Below are 24,278 nucleotides of genomic sequence, written 5' to 3' on the forward strand. Positions count from 1 at the left end.
TTAAAGTCCCCCACTATTACTGTCTTACTGTCAATTTCCTCTTTTATAGCTGTTAGCAGTAGCCTTATGTATTGAGGTGCTCCTATGTTGGGTGCATATATATTTATAATTGTTATATCTTCTTCTTGGATTGATCTCTTGATCATTATGTAGTATCCTTCCTTGTCTCTTGTAACATTCTTTATTTTAAAGTCTATTTTATATGACATGAGTATTGCTACTCCAGCTTTCTTTTGATTTCCATTTGCATGGAATATCTTTTTCCATCCCCTCACTTTCAGTCTGTATGTGTCCCTAGGTCTGAAGTGGGTCTTTTGTAGACAGCATATATATGGGTCTTGTTTTTGTATCCATTCAGCGAGCCTGTGTCTTTTGGTTGGAGCATTTAATCCATTCATGTTTAAGGTAATTATCTATATGTATGTTCCTATTACCATTTTCTTAATTGTTTTGGGTTTGTTTTTGTAGGTCCTTTTCTCCTCTTGTGTTTCCCATTTAGAGAAGTTCCTTTGGCATTTGTTGCAGAGTTGGTTTGGTGGTGCTGAATTCTCTTAGCTTTTGCTTGTCTGTGAAGCTTTTGATTTCTCCATTGAATCTGAACGAGATCCTTGCTGGGTAGAGTAACCTTGGTTATAGGTTCTTCCCTTTCATCACTTTAAATATGTCCTAACACTCCCTTCTGGCTTTTAGAGTTTCTGCTGTGAAATCAACTGTTAACTGTATGGGAGTTCCCTTGTATGTTATTTGTTGTTTTTCCCTTGCTGGTTTCAATAATTTTTCTTTGCCTTTAATTTTTGCCAATTTGATTACTATGTGTCTCGGCATGTTTCTCCTTGGGTTTATCCTGTATGGGACCCTCTGCACTTCCTGGACTTGGGTGGCTATTTCCTTTCCCATGTTAAGGAAGTTTTCGACTATAATCTCTTCAAATATTTTCTCAGGTCCTTTCTCTCTCTCTTCTCCTTCTGGGACCCCTATGATGTGAATGTTGATACACTTAATGTTGTCCCAGAGGTCTCTTAGTCCGGCTTCATTTCTTTTCATTCTTTTTTTCTTTATTCTGTTCCACAGCAGTGAATTCCACCATTCTGTCTTCCAGGTCACTTATCTGTTCTTCTGCCTCAGTTATTCTGCTATTGATTCCTTCTAGTGTAGTTTTCATTTCAGTTATTATATTGTTCATTTCTGTTTATTTGTTCTTAAATTCTTCTAGGTCTTTGTTAAACATTTCTTGCATCTTCTCGCTCTTTGCCTCCATTCTTTTTCTGAGGTCCTGGATCATCTTCACTATCATTATTCTGCATTCTTTTTCTGGAAGGTTGCCTATCTCCACTTTATTTGATTGTTTTTCTGGGGTTTTATCTTGTTCCTTCATCTGGTACATAGTCCTCTGCCTTTTCATCTTGTCTGTCTTTCTGTGAATGTGTTTTTTGTTCCACAGGCTGCAGGATTGTACTTCTTCTTGCTTCTGCTGTCTTCCCTCTGGTGGTGCGGCTATCTAGGCATAAATTTAACTAAGGAGATGAAAGATCTTTAATGCTGGAAACATTAAGACATTGATGAAAGTAATTGAAGAAGATACGAATAAATGGAAATATATCCCATGTTCATGGATTGGAATAATTAATATTTTTAAAATGTCCATACTATCCAAAGCCACCTATAGATTCGATGCAATCCCTATCAAAATTCCAATCTGTATTTTTTATAGGAATTTTTTAAATTCCTAAAATTTGTAGGAACCAAAAAAGCAATCTTGAGAAAGAAGAAAGCTGGAGGCATCACACTTCCTGATGTCAAAATCTACTACAGAGCTATAGTAATCAAAATAGTATGGTACTAGCATAAAATACTTCAATCTCCATAGTCACTATTAGTCACACTTAGACCAATGGAACAGAATAAATAGCTCAGAAATAAACCCATGCATATACAGTCAACTAATATTTGACAAGGGAGTCAGGAATACACAATGTAGAAAAGATAGTCTAATCAATAAATGGTGTTGGTAAAACTGGATATTCATATGAATTTGTAAAAGAGTGAAATTGAACTCCTATCTTACATTACTCACAACAATTAACTTGAAATGGATTAAGGACTTAAATGTAAGATCTGAAACTGTACAAGTCCCAGAAGAAAACATAGAGGAAAATCTCTTTGTCATTGGTCTTGGCAATGATCTTTTTGGATATGACACCAAAAGCAGAAGCAACAAAACAAAGATAAACAAATGAGACTACGTCAAATTATAAAGTTTCTGCACAGCAAAAGAAATGATCAACAAAATGAGAGGATAACCTATGGAATGGGAGAAAATATTTGCAAACCATATATCTGATAAAGGGTTAATATTTAAAATATATAAGAAAGGACTCATACAACTTAATAGCAAAAACAAACAACAACAAAAATGAAACAAAGAAAACAACAAGAAAAAGTGAGTTAAAATGGGCAGAGGACCTGAACAGCCATTTTTCCAAAAAGACACACATATGGCCAAAGTACAGGAAAAGTCACTCAACATCACTTATCACCAGGGAAATGCAAATCAAAACCACAGTGAGGTATCACCTTACATTTGTTAGAATGGCTATTATCAAAAAGAGATTATAATTGCTGGCAAGGATTTGTGTACTGTTAGTGGGAATGTAAATTGGTACAGTCACTCTGAAAAACAGTATAGAAGTTCCTCAAAAAATTAAAAGCAGAACTACCATATGGTCCAGCAATCCCACTTCTGGTTATATATCTAAAGGAAATGAAATCATTGTCTCAAAAATCTATCTGCATCCACATGTTCATTGTAGCATTATTTACAATAGCCAAGATGTGGAAACAATCTAAGTGTCCAAAATGCAATATACATATATTTCAGCCATAAAAGAGTGAAATCCTGTCATTTCTGACAGCACAGATGAGGCTTCATGGCATTACACTCAGTGAAATAAGTCAGACAGAGAAAGACAAATACTGTAGGATTTCACATGTGGGATCTAAAACACCAAACTCATAGAAACAGGGAGTAGATTAGTGGTTGTTAGGGGCTAGAGGGTGGAGGATATAGGTGATGGTGGTCAAAGGGTTCACACTTCCAGTTATAAGATGAATAAGTTCTGGAGATCTAATGTACAACATCACGATTATAGTTAACAATAGCATACTGCATACTTGACAGTTGCTAGGAGAATAGATCTTAAAAGTTCTTACCACACAAGGGAAGATAAATTGGTGCAGCCACTATGGAGAACAGAATGGAGGTTCCTTAAGAAACTAAAAATGGAACTACCATTTGATCCTGCAATTCCACTCCTGGGCATATACGCAGAGAAATACATGGTCTGAAAGGATACATGCAGCCCAATGTTCATTATAGCGCTGTTTACAATAGCCAAGACATGGAAGCAACCTAAATGTCCTTTGACAGAAGAATGGATAAAGAAGATGTGGTACATATATACAATGGAATATTACTCAGCCGTTAAAAATAATGAAATAATGCCATTTGCAGCAACATGGATGGACTGAGAGATTGTCATACTGAGTGAAGGAAGTCAGACAGAGAAAGAGAAATATTTCATGATATCGCTTACATGTGAAATCTAAAAAAAATGATACAAATGAACTTATTTACAAAACAGAAACAGACTCATAGACTTAGAGAATGAACTTATGACTACCCGGGGGAAGTGTGGGGAGGGGAGGGATAATTAGGGAGTTTGGGATTGACAGGTACACACTGCTATATTTAAAATGGATAACCAGGGACTTCCTCAGTGGTCCATTGGTTAAAAGTCCACCTTCCAATACAGGGGGTGTGGGTTCGATCCCTGGTCAGGGAACTAAGATCCCACATGCTGCACATGGTGTGGCCAAAAATTAAAAACATAAATAAATAAAAAATATATATAATAAACAGCAGTACATTTTTTTAAAAAAATTAAAATGGATCACCAACAAGAACCTACTGTATAGCACAGGGAACTCTGCTCAATATTCTGTAACAACCTAAAAGAATTTGAAAAAGAATAGATACATGTATATGTAAAAATAAATAAATAAATAAATACAATTTTAAAAAAGTTCTCGCCCCCCCCCCCACATACAGGTTAAAAAAAGAGAGAATGAGAGAAAAGAGAGAAATAACAATTATCCTTGGTATCAAAATGTTTTGGTAATTTCTCCAAAACTTCTTTGAAAATGTAAAATAATAATAATAAATAAATAAAAATAATGGTTACTTCTTTGGGAAAGACTTTAAAATACAGTGCTCCCATGGACACCTAATATAATGACTAATGAGAGAAAATCAGTACTCCCCTTCCCCGCCATCCCCATGAAGGAAATGACAACTCAGATGTATAAATTACTAATATCTTATTCTATCTCCTGGCTAGACTGGGGCGATTGTAATTGCACTGCTTCAGGCCAGGGTGTATCACACTTGCCTACATACATTTCAGCAGTGCAGAGACAGCCTAACACTGTTGTAGACCTTTAGCCTGTGGGTTTAGTGCTCTACTCTCTGAACCAATGAGAACCAAAAGAACAAATGTCCTCCCAGCTAAGGCCAGATAAGCTTTCCTTTTTCTCTCAAACCGCATTATAAAGGCCTAGTTTGATCAATAAAGCTGTTCTGGCCTCTAGTGTGTATAGCATTTTCATGCTAATATTAATAATATGTTAGGGGCTTTACTGCCATGATTACCTCACTTAATCTTCATTTCACTCCTGTGAAGTAGGTGTAACCATCTATATTTAATGAAAAACTAAGCCGCAAAGTAGTTAAATAATTTTCTTAAGAGCTTGGAGCCAAGAAGTGGGAGAATCAAGATTGGAACCCAGGCCTACCTGGTTCCATACTTTGACTACTGTTGAAAGTTGACTCCCAGGTAAGGCTGGATCCTGCTCTGTATCTGTTAAGCCTAGTTCCTGTTCTCTGGCTGGAAGTGGGAATGTAAACTGATACAACCTTTCTGGAAAATGAGTTGGCAGTAAGACTTAATAATTCCTTAAACATATTAATGCTCTTTGGCCCAGCAATTCTACTTTGAAAATAGCCAGATAAAAAACTTATGCAAAAGAAGTAAAAGCTTTTTTCACAAATAATTTTATGGCAGAGTCATTTATAAGAGAAAAACATCTGGAAATAACACAAATGCACAACAATAAGACGTGTATTTTTGTAAACCAGGCTACGTTTAAAAGATGGAAGAGAGTAGAGCTTTTAAGAATAAGTGTGCCTTTAAAATGCTCATAACATGCTCATGGATCTAGTAATTCCATCCCTAGTAATTTATCTTAAGACAATAACCTAAAATGTAGACACAGCTATATACACAAAGGTTGATAAATTATTCATAAGATGGAAAAACTAAAATCAAGTTAAATATCCAACATCATTGGCATGGGAAAATATTTCTGTTGTAATATTAAGTGAAAAATCAGGATAAAATTTTATATTCTATATGATCTCAACTATGTAAAACAAAATTATACATGCATAGAAAAAAAGGCAGAGAAGTAAATGTATTAAAATATTAAACAGTGATTGCCTATGGGAGATAACTAATATTTCATCTTTTTAACTTATCTGTGTTTTTCAAAATTTATACTATGGGCATGTGCAATCTTTTAATAGAGAAAGTTATTATAAAAAGATGGTAAATATGCAAACTACATAGCAACATGAAGATTGTTTATGAAATAACATTAAGTGAAAAAAGATGTACATAAAAACTTACTGTGATTGCAATTATGTAAATATGTTTCTGCATATAGGCAAGAACTGAAAGGGAAAAATGTATAAATAGAATTAGGTTTTTTATTGTGCTAAGGCTGTGGGACTAGGAGTAATTTGTTTATCTCCTTTAAAGATCTCTTTAAGGTTGTTTTAATGATGTGCATGCATTTTTTGAACCATCCTCTCTGTGTGTATTCACTGTGCTGCTAACTTTCTGGCTGTGAGGTCGGGAGTACCCTGGCTTGGCTTCACATCTGGTCCTGGCCCCTCTGGACTGGCTCCATAGGCTTTGCTGGCTCTAAAAATGTCCATGAAGCAGGAATAATGGCTAGTTTGGCCTCTCTTGTTCCTTTAGTCTTCAGAGGGGCTACATGTACATCATGTGGGACTTTAACTGGAGACAAAGCCCAAAGTTGTCATGTAATGGTCAGCAGGTTCAGTCACCATTTAACATAGGTATTGTTTTAACAAGGTTAAGAGGGCATAAATTTTTTGTGTGTGGATATTTGCAATCAGGAACAAATCTAGCTGTGATTTTTTTCTGGAAGTTTCTGTGATATTTTAAGGAAATCAATTGTCTCTTCAGAATGCAGCCTAGTTAGTGGAAAAGCCCCATGACTATGATGTCCCCAACATTTCATGCTTTCCTTATCACCAGCAAAGTAGGTCAGCTTTAATTCTGTCTGAGAAAGAAGACTCTGTGGGCCAATATCACACATGAAGTAATATTTATATGTAGCAGTAGAAAAGGTAAAGGATTTAGGATCAGACAGATCTGTATTTGAATACTGACTCCATCACTCACTTATTAACTGTATTTATGTGGGCAATTCTAATCGAGCAGCATCTTCCTTTCTCATCTGCAAGTCAGGAAAGATGATGCCTGCCTTATGGGACAGTGGGGAGAATTATATGAAAAATACATGTAGAGCGCCTAACACAGTTCTGGCACTGAGTGCCGACATTTAGATGCTTCCTAAATGCTGTACTTTCAGTCTATACCATCAAAAGGTTAATGACCATTTGACAAGGGTGCCAAGATAAATCAACAGGGGAAAGAACAGGTTTTTTTTTTCAACAAATGGTGCTAGCAAAACTGGACAATCACATGCAAAGGAGACAAATTGGAGTCTTATATCATATAAAAATTAACTCATAGGAGTAAATCTTTGTGACATTAGGCAATGTTTTCTTGGATATGATACCAAAAGTATAAGCAATAAGAGCAACTAAATAGATAAATTGAACTTTCATCAAAAAAAGAAAAATTTGTCTTTAAAGAACATCAAGCAAGTGAAAAGACAACCCACAGAATGGGAAAACATATTTGCAAATCATGTATCTGTACTCAGAGTATACATTTAAAAACTCTTACAACTCAAAAATAAAAAGACAAAATATAACCTAATTTAAATGAGTAAGGGAAAATAACTTGACTAAACATTTCTCCAAAGAAGATATACAAATGGCCAATAAGCATGTGAAAATATGTTCAACATCATAAGTCTTTAGGAAAATGCAAACCAAAACTACTGTGAGATACCACTTTACACCCACTAGGATGACTATAATCAAAAGTTAGATAATAAGAGAGGATGCAGAGAAATTAGAAATATCTTACATTGCTGATGAGAATGCAAAATGGCACAGCTACTTTAGAAAACAGTGGCAGTTTCTCAAAATGTTTACCTTAACATTTACCAAATGATCCAGCCATTCCATTCCTAGGAATATGTCCAAGAGAATGAAAAACATAGTTTTTACTTGCTCGCAAATGTCTATGGCGGCATTATTTACAGTAGCCAAAAATGTAAACAACTGAAATGTTCATCACTAGATGAATGGGTAAGCAAGTTGTGATATATCCATACAATGGAATATTATTTGGCAATAAAAAGGAATGAAGTACTGATACATTCTATAATATGGATGAAACTTGAAAACACTATGCTAAGTAAAAAAAATCCGGTCACAAAAGGCCACATACTGTACAATTCCATTTATATGAGATGTCTAGAATAGGCAAATCCATAGAGATAGAAAGTAAATTAGTGGTTGCCAGGGCCTAGGGGAAGGCAAAAATGGGGGGTGACTGCGAATGGGTACAGAGTTCCTTTTTGGAGTAATAATAATGTTCTGGAATTAGTGGTTATGATTGTACAATTCTGTGAATGTACTGAAAACCACTAAATGGTGTACTTTAAAGGATGAATTTTACTGCATATGAATTATATCTCAATAAAGGTGTTATTTTTTTAATGCTATGACCAACACTTTTAACTTGATGGTGGGAACATAAAATCTTTCTAGAAGTGTGAAAAGGTATAATCATCATTGCCAAATATTCTAACTCTTCTCAATGCAGTGCCCTTCCCTGTAGGAAGATTCTGTATCTCTACCTTGTTGAATTAGAAGTGGTCATATGACTTGCTTTGATATAGGAAATCTGGGCAAAAGTGACCCCTTCTAAAAATTTTTAAGAGAAGGTACATGGTTCACCATCTCTCCCTTTTCCCTCTGCCATGATTACCCATATGGCAGGTGCTGTCAGCACTTTTCTGCAACCTCACATATTCTCCTGGCACTTATTATTTCTGCACATATTGAATACTTTCCAATTGCCGACATCTGCAAACCTCTCCTGAGGGCTTTCTTGGGCCACAGGAATCTGCTATGTCCATACATTGAGCAGATTGGAAGTGTCAGGGAATTAACACCCCCACCCTCACTCCCACTCCTTTGCCCCTAAGGGATAACTCTGAGGCTTATTTTCCACACTGACTTCCAGGGTTTCCCGGTAGGATTAAATTCCACTTGCCGTCAGTGGTAGCTTGCTTGATAACGAATCTTTCTTAGCTTTCTTTATTTTCTTATATCACTTCCCCACCTCCCGCCAAGGTCTCTGGGATCACCTCCCAAATAAACTACTTGCATTAAAATCTTTGTCTCAAGTTCTGCTTCTTAGGGAACTCAAACTAAGACATAGAGCAATGTTCCAAATAAAGGATGCTTGGTCAGCCTGAGTGCCAGAGTAAAGATGAAGTAGAGCAGAACCGACTCCAAACCATGAGAGACATGTACCAAAAGTAAAAAATAAACCTTTATTTTTTAAGTCTCTGTAATTTTGATGTCATTATTACTTTGGTGTAACTTAGTCTGTCATGATTAGTGAACTATGTATAACTTTTCTTAGTAATTCTCATTCTAGGAATTTTTCCTAAAGAAATAATTAAAGATGCACACAAAAATCTTTATACAAGAATGTTCATTGTGGTATTATTTATAATTAAATCATCAGGGACAATTTAATATACAATAATAGATAAATTTAATATAGAATGCTTTTCAGCTATATAAAAGTCCCTCTGAGAATATTTAATAATATTGAAAAAATGTTCACATTATATTCCTGTATAGTTTATATAGGATCATTATAATTTTATTTTTTAAATTACATATATATTTGTATATACACGTGCAAAAAGTAACTGTCTCTCTTTTTAAAAAATATTTATTTATTTATTATTTATTTTGGCTGCACTGGGTCTTAGTCACAGCATGAGGGATCTTCATTGCAGTATGTGGGATCTTTAGTTGTGACATGCAAACTTCTTAGTTGTGGCATGCGGATTCTTGGCCATGGCATGCAGACTCTTGGCTGAGGGATGCATGCAGGATCTAGTTCCCCAACCAGGGATCAAACCTGGGCCCCCTGCATTGTGAGCATGGAGTCTTACTCACTGGACCACCAGGGAAGTCCCAAAAAATAACAGTCTTTTTCATCAATCTGGTGATAAAAGTCTTACTTGGATAGGAGAAAAACATTTCTTCATACTGCCTCCCTTCTGCTGAAGAGGTTATAGGAGAATAAACTTTCCAAAAAGTAAGAAAAAAAACTATAGTTGGACTTCTAGGCCAAGTGACTAAATAAGTTCATGGTTCAATAAGCCCATTCATTCCCATCAAATAGTAATATTGAATAATATATGAAGAAAAGAAATGAAAATATATAGTTGGGCTCCATTGCAAGAGACATATCTCCATGAAGCTGAAAAGTACAGAAATGCAAAAGGATACATGCTCCTGAGGCTACTTGTTTGTTGAGATCTGGATATAGCAGCAGGCAGTAGCAGCTGAAAGTTGGACTCCTATGAGCCTCCTAAAAGTGCTCTATAGGAGATGAGGATCAGAGACAAGCTCTTCTGCTTAGAACAAGGATCTAGGGTTGGGCTCCCCTGTCATGAAAGAAGCCTAGGAAACAAAAAGTCTGCTGCAGAACTTTCTGGGATAGAGCTCCTGTGTGCTGTAGGCCTAGAGAGGCAAGGAATATAGACAAAGGAAACAGAAGCAATGTTATACTATCCTGCTGACTTTTTGTCACTGGTTCTCCATATCTCCAATATTTACCAGGTCCTATACTGAAAATATGGGTAGAGTCAACTGCAAAATCCACCATATAGGGATATGTGAGCAGAGTGGGAGTTTGCAGGGGTTGGGGGGAGGGGTGGTGGTGGGGAGAGAGAGTAACAGAAAACTTCCTTCCCAAAGTGATATTACAAAGTAAAATTTCAAAACACATGAAGAAATTAAATGCTAAAAATGATACTAAACAAAATCAAGTTATAACTTGAATTCACTCCAGATGAAACTTACTTTATAGAACAAAGATTTTAAAATAAGCATATTGAAGATGTTCGAAGAAACAAATGAAAATGTTAAAACAGAATAAGAAATTATGAAACAGAACAGACAGAAATAAAACAAGAGCAGGTGGATATGAACAAAATTAGAAATCTTGGAAATTAAAAATAATCACTGAAATATTGAAAAAGACAGGAAAATAATTCAGACTAGATATGGTCAAAAAGTGAATTTATGAATTCAAGTTACTTGGGGGGAACTCAGAATCAGTGCAGTAAAATAAAATGCTAAAAATTATGAAAAATTAGTAAAAAATCATGGAGGGTCACTTGAGAGACTCCAACATTCATCTAATAGAAATTATTGAAGAAGAGAATCAAAGGAATGAAGAAAAAGCAACCTTTGAAGGGATAATTTGCCAATAATTTCTCAGAATTAAAGAAAGACATAGACTCTCAGGTAGAAAGACTACTCAGAGTACCAAGCAGGGTAAACAGAAATAAATTCACATCCAGACACACTAAAATGAAAAAGCAGAGCATGAAGATCAAAAGGAAAATCTTTAAACCTACCCAAGAAAAGATAAGTTACCATAAACAAATAATGGCAGACTTCTTATTAGCAACTGTGGATGTCAGAAAAAAATGAAAAAAAAAAGTTCAAAGAATGGAGGGAAGTCCTCCTCAAGCTAGAATTTATACATAGCCAAACTATCATCCCAAAGATAAGCCAAAATAAGAACATATATAGATTAAGATCGTTTCTCATGGACTCTCACTAAAACAGCTATTAAGGGGTCTACTTTAATAAGGTAACAGGAAAATCTTGAGATGCAATAAACAGGAGAACACAAAAATTTATAAGCTGTGTAGGAAAAGTCAATTGGCTCTTCATCATCATCATCATCATCATCATCATCATGTGTAGTTGCTAATACGTGGAAGAAAGAATGAACTAGTTGAATGATACTGAGATAATGGGTTATCCATATGTAAACAACAAATTAAATCCCCAGCTCATATCATACACAATGATCAGTCCTAAATGAGATAAATACCCAAGTGTGATGTAAAACTTGACAATTTTTAGAATACAGGAGAATATGATATTCAGGTAGGGAAGGATTTCTTAAATAAGTTATAAAAGCAAAGCTCATAAAGCAATATTCATACATTCAACTACACTAAAATAAAAAAAAAACTTCCATAAATCAAAATACATCATAAATCAAAAACCACAAGTCACGATCAGGGGTAAGATATTTGCAATGCATGTTAAGTGACAAAGTATCAACATGCACAATAACAAAGAATTAAAAATCAATAAGAAGAAACAACCCAAGAGAAAATTGACAAATGATATGAAAAGTCAGTTCACAGAAGAAAGCAAAGCGGTCAATAAACATATGAAAAGATATTAAAACCCACCAGTAATCAGGGAAACACATATTATAAAACAATGGGATAACATTTTACATTTATCATGATGACTGGTAAAAATTTATGTCTGATGATTCCAAATGTGGAAGATTCAGAGAAATGGAAACTATTACACTTTGCTGTTCTTATACTTTGAAGTATAAATTTGTTCAACTACTTTAGAAAACAACTGGCCATTATACAGTAAATTTGAAGATGCATGTAATCAGTAATTCCTCTCCTAGTTATATGCTCTAGATAAATTCTCATACTTATGCACAAAATGCTCCAAGTTGTATTATTTAAAATTGCAAAAAAACTGGAAATAACCTAAATTATGATCAATAAAATGGAAAAAGAAATTGTGATGTAATCATAAGTGGAATACTATATAGCAGTAAAAATGATTGAACCAGAGCTGCATGTATTCTATTAATGAATCCCTACAGTATAATAAGTAAGGGAAAAGTTCAGTATGACATTTATAGTGTGATATCACTTATAGGAATTTGTAAAACAATACCAGTTATACCAGTCACATTTTTGGATCTATAGATATAGAAAATCATTGAATTTATTACAGTGATTACCTACAGAGTGAAGGGAGAGAGATGCAATCAGCTAGGAGTACAGAAAAGTCTCAACTAGATCTATAATTTTTTTAATAGGGGACTCTGTAGCATATATGGCACAATGTTGATATGATAAAGCCAAGCTGTTTGGTGGTGAGGGGGGCAATAAATGACTCTTCATTTTATCTCTACTCTTTTCTGTGAATTCAAAATTATTCACGACGAACAAAATAAGAGTTTAAAGAAGATAACACAGATTTTTAAGGCTTCTAAATTCCCAGCCAGCATTTCTGAAGGCTCCTAGCTGATGAGGAGTGGCAGCATCAGACTGCAGGTCTGTGTTGAGGATGGTCTGGTGACGAGCGCAAACAAGCTAGTACCTCCCACTGGCATCCCCAGAGAGGTAGCATGCCCCTTGCTAGCTGTAGCAGCTTCTGGTGAGGCGGGGAATGGAGATGACTTTGAAAGTGAGAGACAGTAACAGTAGAGGGAAGTGATTTTGACATGGACTAGAGTTGTTCAGGTAATACATAGCCTAATGGTCTTTCCTAACCTTTCCAAGTCATGACACACATGGATAATATTTGGTACACTGGAGTACAGGCTACCACCTTGGCGCCTCAGTTATCCTGGGACCTACCTGTACACCTGAGAGATGAGTGGATCAATATATCACAAGTGTATATCTTACAATATCACACAAATGTAGCCCACTTGCAGTACTGTATACTCGTGTGACGCAACATGACTTTTGAGAAGCTTTGACCCAGAAAGTAGTCTTTTCTCATCTAAAAGTAGGGAAAATTATAAACCATTCCAAACTCTGGCAGTGCTTAACAGTTTGCCCAAAAAGAGTGCACTGAGAGTCACAACTATTCTCCTTGAATTTGTGCTGTAGCAATTAGGAACGGAAAGAGCTGGTGCAAAAGAAATGCAGTTAACAGAGTCTAAAAGTCTCCTTCTAAAGCAACTGAAGACAGATCAAGAAACCTCTCCAATTCATATGTCAGCATCATATCAGGGTGTGACTAGATGAGACTGGGATGTGAAAGCAGGCAATCTGGGTCAGCATTTGTGGAGCAGAACAGAAAACAATCATGAAGGAAAGCAACTAACTGGACGGGACAAAGATAATCACTTACCAACACCTTAGTGGGAAGGGATTGGTAGGTCACACAACTGAGCCATTCTAATTATATTAGCCCATGATTTGAAATTTCTATATATGTTAATTATATACTTGTTAAACACAGTTCATTCTATGGGTTAGATTGAACATTTTCAAACCAGTTCATCTTTGTTCTTCTGAAGTCCCAAGTTCAAAGAGATCTATCAGGTGTAAATGTAGTAAGGCCACCTGAACTGGGTGGATCCAAATTACATTTGCAGTCATTGTCTCATATCTCAGTTACATAGACAGATAACCAGCCTTTGTGCTAAGATAGTGCCTGCAGAGGACAATTTCTCAATCTCCTTGTGAGCCAATTGGCCCTGGACATAGCAACAGGCTGGGTGGTAGGCAGGATGATATGGCACAGCTATACTGGTTACTAAAATACTGAAATACCTCCATATTTATTGGTAATTAGCCACTCCTAGAGCTCCCCAACCCTGCCATGTGACCACTCCCCCACACCAGTCCCTTCCTCAGGATGCCATCTCCCCACAGTCCGGTAAACAAAGTGTTAATGCCCAGCACAGTAGAGGGCCACCAGGGCCATTAAATATTTAGAACATCACCAATAAATGAAGATGGACCACCATACCTACTCTTGAATGCTCACTGCTGGCACCATCATCTCCTTGGATTCCAAGAGAGAACAGCATCTCTTGTTGGCCAGTTTTGCCTCAAGTTCCCAAATTGAAATAAAATACCTTCTGGTAAAACTAAACAGCTCAACTTCTCTCTGGGCTATATGCCAGACCGAGGGGAAGGAAAGGAGCTTTAAATCCCAGGGCCATAGCTTTGCTGTGGGACTTGTCCTTCCTAAAGGTGAGTGACAAGAGTCACAGGAGACCAAACCTGGTCACTTCCCCAGACTGGCCTTTCCTCATTAACTGTCCTCCCTTCATTCCATGCCATCTACCAGGCAGTTTCCCCATTCCCCATGATTTTAAAATTTATTTCTCAGGAGACCAGGGCACTTCCTTGACACTTGGATCCACTGAGTGATCTGGGGAGAACCTGGCCCTGGAATATGCAGCAACATCATAGTATCAACCCTGCCATCTGCAGAGTCAAGACAAGGCAGCACAGAGCTGGGGAAGAGAAAAGAAACTGCCTGTGGGGTAGAGGATGGGGGAGAAGGATCATTCATGACACAAGAATTCTGCTGTTCATTCAGGAAGCCAAAGGAGGAGGGCAGGAATTGCATTTGGATAGACAACCAGGCATCACTCTGGGAAATAAGGGAAAAGCCCAAGCAGAATGGCCACACCTACTCACCAGGGCTGGTTATCGTCAGGAGGTCTAGGTGCCGCTGTTGCTGCAAAAGAAAACACATTGTGAGAGCACTGATTCAAGCCAGAGCCAAACTTGTTGCTTAGCAGATCAGGGTGAACATGAAAAGGGGATGTTCAGACACGCAGAGCAGGTTGTATTGCGGAGGACGTGCTATCACAGTTCTGCAGGGAGGCCTTGCACCCTAGAGACAAGGGGGAATGGACAGCCTTTCTGGTCAGAGCCGAAAGGGCCTTAGAGACCTTCCAGTCAAACCTATCTTATACTTAGGGAAAATGAAGTCCTGAGAGGAATGTGGCTTACCTATAGCCACAGAGAAAGTTCCTTTCCAGACTCCCAGCCATGGCTCACTCCTTTGTACCAGGCAGCCTTAGATTTCTCTTTGGTCACACTGGCTGTACTGGTTAAGTGTCGGATATCCTGGCAACCCTCTTTGCCTTGGGTCCTTAAGTCACTGTCACTCTCCTGATACTCCTTTCTAACCAAGATACTCCTGGGGGCTGGTTTATTTATTAAATCTGCTCAACAATGCTATGACAATTTCAATTGCTGATGATCAAACCATTACTTTTCTAACTGAATCCTCATCTCTCTGTACCATACAACATTCAAAGAAAATAGTATTTGTCAGGTGCACTAGCCCATACAGATGAAGTTGCTCTTGTTTGGAGGCAACTAGCCTTGGCCCCAAGGGCTGAGGTGGTCAATATCTCAGTAGGCTCGTCCCCTATCACACCATACTTATGGAGAAGCCTAGTCCTGAAATGGATGTCATGGGAACCTGAGGGTGGAGAAGAGGGTATTGTAGGCTGAGGATGGGGCAGTGGTAAGCAACTCTCTTAAAGACAAGTCAGGATTCCTTAAGCCTCAGTCAACCTCAGTCTCTTTCCTACACTTGATTTTCCATTAACAGCAATTTCCATTAATATGTAATTTTTTTTTTTCTTAAAAAGGGGTCCTAACAAACTTCACTTTGAGAACCACTGCTTCAAGGATACACATTGCAGGAGCTTCTGATTATCTGGTACTTCATCCAGTGGGTCCTTTGCCATATTTCACCTCACCTACATTTCCCTCTTTATCTTGCCTCTCCCCTAGAATGGCTTCCTGAAATTCTGCTTAAGCAGAAAGGAGAAGGCAGCAACATTTTTTGAGTACCAAATATAGGCCAGGCACAGTACCAAGCACTTTGATGTGTCATTTCTTCTTACACTCTTGGCAATCCTACAGGGTTGGTAATGTACAACGGAGGGACATGGGGTTCAGACAGGAGAAATGATCTGCCTAAGACCACATCTTCATTGAATGAGAGAGCCTGGATTAGAATTCAGTCAGTTCTAATCTTGGCTTGAAAGTCCAAAATATGATAATGCACAATAAATCACTCAGCATGATGCCTGGTACTTAATAAAAAGAGCTATTTTTGTACTGATGCTTTGTTATTATTATAGACCATATGACCCTTGGTTTATAAAACCTGCCTTGCCCCTTTTCATAGAATTATTGGTACCAGAGCTCAAAGGTCATTGAGTCTGACCTACCACCAGTATAGGAATCCCCTCAGCAATGTCCCCACCAGTTGTATGAACTGATTCTGTTTATCCCTTTGCCTGACAGGGAACTCACTTTTTGTCAGTTAAAATTTTTTTTTTCTGTTTTTTTTGGCCATGCCACACGGCATGTGGGATTTTAGTTCCCCGACAAGCAATCGAACCCATGTCCCTAAATAGCTCTATTTTGAGCAGGGTTAAAAGCTGCTTCCTTATGAAATCATCCCTGTTTCTAGCTGCTTCAGCCCATGACAAGTTTGGAGATCTGAAGAAGATCTGTGTCATCTTCTCTCCTGGTTAAATATTCCCAGTTCCTTCATCCTTTCCTTATAAGACCTGGTCTCAAATCTCCTGGCCCTTGTGGTCCCCTCCTCTTCCATTTCAATTTGATCTGTCCCAGTCAAAACCTCTTTAAGATCTCTATCCCTTGCTTTAATGATTTTTCAGGGCCCTAAAAGCAGGTCTGTATCCTTTCATAGCCTTCTCAGTCACACATCCCTGTTTTACTGCCAGCTCATAATTCATTCCAGTTGACATTTTCAAGCAACAGTGCAACTCCAAGATGTCACTGACCTCCACTGTGAGCACACATCCTCATGCTGAAATGAAACACACGCCCACATATGCAAGCTAGAAGGACTGCTGCAGCCAGACTGCCTTCTTTCCCAATCACAGAACCAGGCTAGTGGGACAATTGGCTCCCGCTGCCCTTGCCAAGGCCAGCCTGTGAGGCTAGGCCCTTCTCTCATACATGAGGAAGGAAGACAATGTGTCCTTCTATTTTTCCATAAGCTTGGTTTAGTGGCAATTGCCATTGGCGAAGGAGGTCCATTTATCTGAAAAGTGTCTATTTCCTAATTAAGATCTATCTCTAAATGGTGATTCTGTGTCCAGGGTCCAGTAGAGAAAAAAGGGAAGAAAACCTGACAGGAACACGGACAAACCTGGCCGTGTGTCCTAGCTCCTCTCTGTGGTTTTGGACAACTTACTGTTATGTCTCTGGCCTTGAACTTCATACCTCTAAAATGAGTGAGTGAGACTGAAATACTGGCAGTGACTCTGAGTCAAATGCAGCCAGACACTGTGCTTGTGGGCTCCCCTTCCGGTGTAGAGTTCTCTGAGCACGCCTGTAGCCAGGACCCTGGGGGCTAAATGACAGAGCTGAGAATTTAAAAGAGAACAAATTTTAAGCTAACCTCTCACACAGCAATTTTCAGTGCTTGTGTGTCTTCCTCACTAGCTGAGGGGCATCTTAAGGGCCTGGGAACATCTATTATTCAGTCCATGGCACACAATAGCCCTCAGTAAACATTGCTAAACTCAGCTGAACCATTCCTGGAATGCACATTATCCTTTCAAATCCCCGTGCCTTTGCTCATGCTGTTCTCTCTAACTAATCTCCTGAGATCTTCATGGAGCTCCCTCCTCACATCTCAAGACCTCCATGAGGTCTTCTCTGCACCTCAGCTCCCAGACCTAACCCCCTTCTCTCCTTTCCTCAGAACAGAATATTTCACACTTTGCTCTTCCAATGCATCTTGTAAAACCTAACTAACTTTTGTATCACGCTCTGTCTTTTTTTTTTTTTTTTTGCGGTACGTGGGCCTCTCACTGTTGTGGCCTCTCCCGTTGTGGAGCACAGGCTCCGGACGCACAGGCTCCGGACGCACAGGCTCAGCAGCCATGGCTCACGGGCCCAGCCGCTCCGCGGCATGTGGGATCTTCCCGGACCGGGGCACGAACCCGTGTCCCCTGCATCGGCAGGCGGACTCTCAACCACTGCGCCACCAGGGAAGCCCCTCATGCTCTGTCTTAATTATCTGTTTCCTTCTCTGTTTCTCTCATGTGGTCTTTACTTGAGGATAAGACTATGCCATTTCATCTCTATATTTCCATTGCCCAGCACAAAGTCTGAAAGGAATGCTTGATGCCATCTAGTTCAAATGATTCAACTATTCCATTATTCCCTCTGCAACAACCCTGTTAGGTAGGAATTCATCAGCATGGAAAGTAAGCATGCCCCTTCCTCTACAGGACTTCCCCCCGTCACGGCTTTGGGGATTCCTGCCTTTATGATTTTGCTCCTGCCATCTCAGCAGCAATATTATCTATCCACCTCCTCTGGAGACCTTCCTTCCTTTACTCCCACCCATAGGATCACTGTCTTTCCTGGACTCCTACAGCTCCTACTGTCTGTACCACTCCTGTGGTGATGAATTAAATCTAACCTGGTGACAAATCCCTTTAACCTACAGTTCACAGACATATGTGTGCACCACCTAGTGGCCCAAGCAGATAAGTGTAGACTACTGTTTTAACCTGTAGCTCTTAAGATAGGATTACAAAGTCTGCATGTTCTATATGCAAATAAAAACAAAAGTGTACATTCAAGAATCACTGTGCAATAGTGAGGGTGAGAGGGAGACGCAAGAGGGAGGGGATATGGGAATATATGTATACGTATAGCTGATTCCCTTTATTATACAGCAGAAACTAACACACCATTGTAAAGCAATTATACTCCAACAAAGATGTTAAAAAAAAAAAGAATCACAACAGTTTGAACCTAAGATACTAAAATATCCAAATAATTCACTCAAAGTCCTTAAGAAATAAAAGGAATAAACAAAAGAGAAAATTTTCATTACTAAACGGTGTGCCTAGTATAATCATTTAGGATCACCAGCAGAAACTGTTTGGCATTTATTACAATAGGGCACATGATTTGTGGAATTTGACCAATAATAGAAAACTAGTTATATAAGAGGGGAGCATGGTGGACATAAAGAATTACCAGATTATTTAAATTAGTTACCAACTGAGAGACATAAGGGCCTTTTACATGGAGGTGATATTATTACCTAACTGCCTAGATGGTAGAATATGCAATGCTAGTTGGAGGAAATGAAGGTAGCTAGCTAGGCAGCAGGTTTGGTAGGCTGACAGGACCTGCTGGCTGAGGGCTGAGCAGCTGAACCATTAGCTAACCATAAGCTACAGTCTCAGGAAGGCAGGCCCTTCACATGTGTGGTAGTGGTACCGTGTGTGTGTGTGTGTGTGTGTGTGTGTGTGTTTTGAGGAGTGGGGGGAACATTTCTCCTCAGATAAAGGAATTCTAAACCTACACAGAGGGCAATGTGTCCAAGTGTGCCTGTATGGTATTCCATGGATTCCTGGTGGAGTGTGGGTATGCCAGGGTTGGGTCAGTTAGGAGGTAATGTGTGGACTCCTGGCTGTGTATGACTCTGCATCCAGCTTTCCCTGGTAAGAGTGGTGTCTCATAAACATTCAGAGGAAGCCCATTTCTGTGTTTAACCAACGTGTGGTTGATGCAGAGTCATGACTCCATAAAGACCATGGGGGCTGGAGGTTCCAAGGTCAATAGGAGCAATCTCTGAATTTGGTGCCAACCAAGGATGGCAGAAGCATCTGTAGTGGATGCTTAAGGAACTGTCTATCAGCATCCTTGTTCCAAGAGTCATCCATATTCCTCTGTTCATCCAGTGGAAGCTATTTTGTTAATACAACACTGCTTCACCTCTGGTCACAGTTGACAGCCCCAAGGGTAAAAGTACTGAAAGGTGGGTCAGTTAGGAACCTCATCTAGGAGTTTTGGATGTTTTGTGATTTCAATTATTCTCAATGAAAACTATTGTTGTCCCACATTAAAGAATCTATCTTTAAAATTTTTGTAATAATGAAAGTAACACATGCTTATTTTTGTCATTTTCCAAATTTCCAGAAAATACAGAAAGTAAAAATGAATGAAATCCCACCACTGAAAGAGAAGCACAGTTAGCATTGTTTTGGTGTATTTTTTTTGTCATCGTTCTTGCTTGTGTTTATTTAACAAGGTCATATTTATATATAAAAAATGAAGCATGTTTTAATCTTGTGCAGTGTTATGTTATTTTTTTTTTGGTCTCAGGATGAGTCTTTAAAGTATAAGAATGTAAGTCACATACATTTATTGTTATGTGACAACTCTTGTTGCTGTGATTTTGTTTCTAGTCCTTTTTCGGGGAAGGTGGTGTTAGTAAGACATCAAGAGAGAACTACTTGGTTATTCTGTCACAGGAGACAGTTTGAAAAGCCCAGCTACTGCAGACTAGTGATGTAAACAAAGTCCTCTGAATCTGGGGAGACTCTTCCAGGCAATATCCAACCTGCAAGATACTCTTTTCTTCATGTCTGAAGCCCTCCTCCCTGCAGTTACACAAAGTATTTTGTAGAAAGAGCTCCAAACTCAAAATCAGACAGACAAACATATGAATCCTGACTCTACCATCTTTGAGCTGTTATCCTAGGCATGTTACTTAAGCTAGTTGGCAATTAGGTATCCCATTCATAAAAAGAGTGTAGACCAACCTCCAGGAGCCTAACAGGAAAGAAAAGCTGAGACAAAGAAGAAGAATCATTCACAGGTGAGGGGGGTCGGGTGGGAGGTGTCAATAGGTAGAATGGGAAGCACACTGGTTGGAAGCTAGGATTTCTGAGTGCCTCTCCAGCTGTGCCCCACCTCAGGCTGAGACTTTGGGCTTCTCACCATCTGGTACCTAGCCTTTTACAACAGCATCTTAACTGGTCTCCCTGCTTCGAGTCTTGCAAACTGCTGCTGCAGCTGGAGTGAACTTTCTAGAATCACATCTGAAAACTCACCAGGGCTCTTACAGAATAAAGTTTAACCATTTAGCTGCTGTTGGAGGACTTCTGTGACCCAGCTCCTGCCTCTTTTCTCCTGTTCCTTCAGACTCTGAGCCCCAACCATGATGAGCCACTTCCAGTTCCCCAAATTTGCTGCGCCCTCACCTCAAGGTCTTTGCACATGTTGTTCCCTCTTAGAACGACAACCCAACCAGATTTACCTGGCTAATTCCTACTTGTTATTCAGCTCTCCACTCTCATGCCACCTCTTCTGTAAAGGCTTTCTTGACTTGCCAAGGCTGGACTGGATCTTGTCCTTATCCCTCTGACCTTCCCTATCAGAGCACCATCACACTGCATCTCCCTGGCTTGTTTACTCCTCCATCCTTTCCACTGGCTGTGTGATCTCCCTGAGGGCAAGGGCTGTGCCATTATTACTTCATTCCCCTCAGGGACTAGCCCAGTGTCTGACCAACAGATGATAACAAAGATCTGCCGATCACTGGTTATCAAGATGAGAACTAGAGAAGTTCCTACAGATCATCAGAAAAGGTCTTTAGGTCTTTAGTTTTATCCCCTTCTCTCTCAAAAGACACACACACATTGGACCCATAATTTTTCTCAAAACCCTCTCTGATTCTGTCTTGGTGACCTAGGGATTAGACCACTGAGAATTTGGCCATCTTCATCTGGATGGGTAATTATGAAGCTACCGTTAAAAACGGACTTTTCATTTTCATCATGAACTGCATTGCAATTACTTCTCGGAATGAGAAAGGGACGTGGTGTTCCAGGAGCTCAGGGACTGGTTTGATGTGTGAGGTTCTATGTGGTAGAAAAGAACAGTCACTGATTACGTGTTCTGTTTTGCTTTTTCTGTTTCATGCAGGATAGCTATTAGGGGAAAAATCAGTCTTTCATGGCATAGACTGGAGATAATTTAAATAAGAGGACCAGTAATCCCTGTGCATTTTCCTGTCACTCCAGAAGCCAGCCATAATGGGGAGGACCTGGGGATCCACACCCTCTAGAAAGGGAGGTCACAGGGGCATAGGCACACATTTGGCTTCACGGCTCAGACCCTCTTTTCCCTGCAACCCCCTTCCTGTTCAGTTCCCAGCCCCCCACCCACCCAGCCATAGTCATTTTCTAGGCATCTAGCGATCTCAGGCTCCCTCCCTGCCCTACCCCAAGCACAGCCTGCTCCCCAGAAAACATTTTATGTGGTGCTGACCTCTCCCTAAACTCACTACTTCTGATCGTTCTTACTCCAGTCTAGCCTGCTTACTGGCTGCAGGACTGATCATTCTAAAATTAAATATGATCCTTTCTTAGAATAATTTAATGATCCCCATTGTCAACAAGGGATGACAAATGTCCACAAATTCTATGTGTTATTTGAAAAAGCAGTTTTTATATTTTAACATAACCTCATGTTTGGAGAACAAACAAAAAGTTAACTATTATTTTTGGAACCAAACTTCAGATAATAAAGGTGGGTCTAATCACCTTAGTCAGTGTCACATGTAGAAGATGTGGTAGGAGGAAGGTGTGGGGAAAGCCAGTCACCTCTGTGAGGAAAGGGAGCAGGGATTATGAAAGTCTGAAAAACGCTGTCTCAAGCACTGAGTTCATGGCCACACCCCACTGAAGTGGGACGCCGGTCTTCTGTTTACCTGACCATTCTGTATGCCATCACCTTACCTGTCCCTGACCCTGCCTTCTGCCCTTGACATGGCCCTCTTTCTACTTCTCCTCATATGCTGAACAAGTGAGGTGCAGCACGGCTTCTGCAGATAGCCCTGGAACTTCACTCTCTGCCTCTTCACTTGTTCACTCATTAATCCAACAAATATCCATGAAGCATCTACCCTGCTCCAGGCATATTGCTGAGCAGAATGAGAAAGACACAGCCCTTGTTTTCAAAGAGATAGCTAATAGTGGAGTGGAGAAGACATATTAAGCAAATAATCATACAGTATGAATTAATTTCAGTTACGGTAAGTGCTCCAAAGAAAAACATGGGCAAAGGTATATGACCAGGGTTCAAAGTATCCCTCAAGCCCCACCCCGGCCCATGGCTGATGCCTGGATGCCTCCCCTAAGCATCCACCAACTGCACCACCTTCTACGGGAACCTGACCAATGGCTGAGGCTTAGCTGCCCTTTTGGGCACCTACTCCCATCAGGATAATTAAAAAATGCATTAGCCTTTCACTCAGGGAGAGAGTGAACATCACTCAAGGCTGAACTAGAATCTCATGACTAGGGGTTAAATTCAGTGGGAAGCAGAGTGGGGCAGCAGACAAAAGCTAGGGCTGCACAAGCGAGATTGCATCAATATACTTAACCAAGTAGTTTCTGCTCCTGTAGCTTCCTGTTATTGGAAAAGCCATGCACCCAAGTGGCTTTCATCCCCAGGGCAGCTTAAAGGAGGATTTGGGTTCACCTCTGGCAGTCTGCACAAAAGCAGGGCAAGTGGCAATGGAGAGGAGCATATGAAACTGCAGAGACATTCTGGAAGCAGGATTAAAGGCAGCAGAGGCTGTAGCAGCTGCATTTGCTGAGCACTTACTCTGTGCCAATCCTCACAACCTTCTGAGGCCAGCATTGTTACCCGTTTTTACAAATGAAGAAGCTGAAGTTCAAGAGGTTAAGTTACGTGCTCAAGGTCACAGCTGCTAATGGAAGAACTGAGATTCGAACCCATACTATTGGCCTCTGATGCCTGTGCCCAGGTAGCTGTGAGAGTATTGAGTTATGAGAAATGTTCTTGGTGATCCCCAGGTTTCTAGGCAGAGGAGCAGTATGAGCTGCTGTGGTAACACTGTACAACTGAACAGCCTCTGCACACAGGGGAGTGGGAGGGGCTATGACTTAAGCATGATGTTTTGTATTTTTCCTTCATAACGTTCACAATTTGAAATTCTATATTTATCTGTATTTATATTTGATTAATGTCATTCTCATTATATGCTAAGCTCCATGGCAGAAAGGAGAGTTTAGCTTTCCTGGCAGAGTGGACTCTGTCTAAATATGCGTTAAAAAATTAAATGTGGAAGGCTAGATCAGGTTTTTGAAGAGGGCTGGATAAACAGCTGAAACCCTTACTCCTGCTGGAGAGAAATGACACATGTCCCGTCCTAAAACCCCAAAGACTCAGATGGGGGCTTGTGCTGGAAGACTGCACCCTGCCCAGCTCTGGAGGAAACAGTGAGAGGAAGGTTGTTCCAGTCATGAGTCAGAAGA

At 39.5% G+C, this 24,278-nt stretch overlaps 1 protein-coding gene across 1 annotated transcript in view; it reads right to left on the reverse strand.

Annotated features, from left to right (window-relative positions):
• The window catches only part of AGBL4 (AGBL carboxypeptidase 4), a gene marked incomplete at both ends in the record, with an annotated part of 1,416,455 nt that overhangs the window by 339,874 nt on the left and 1,052,303 nt on the right, over window positions 1–24,278 (reverse strand). The window contains 1 exon segment of the mRNA XM_079697489.1: window positions 14,821–14,860. Within this exon segment, the coding sequence (XP_079553615.1) occupies window positions 14,821–14,860 (40 nt within the window).

Source organism: Hyperoodon ampullatus (assembly GCF_949752795.1).
Source record: "Hyperoodon ampullatus genome assembly, chromosome: 2".
Lineage (NCBI taxonomy): Eukaryota > Metazoa > Chordata > Mammalia > Artiodactyla > Ziphiidae > Hyperoodon > Hyperoodon ampullatus.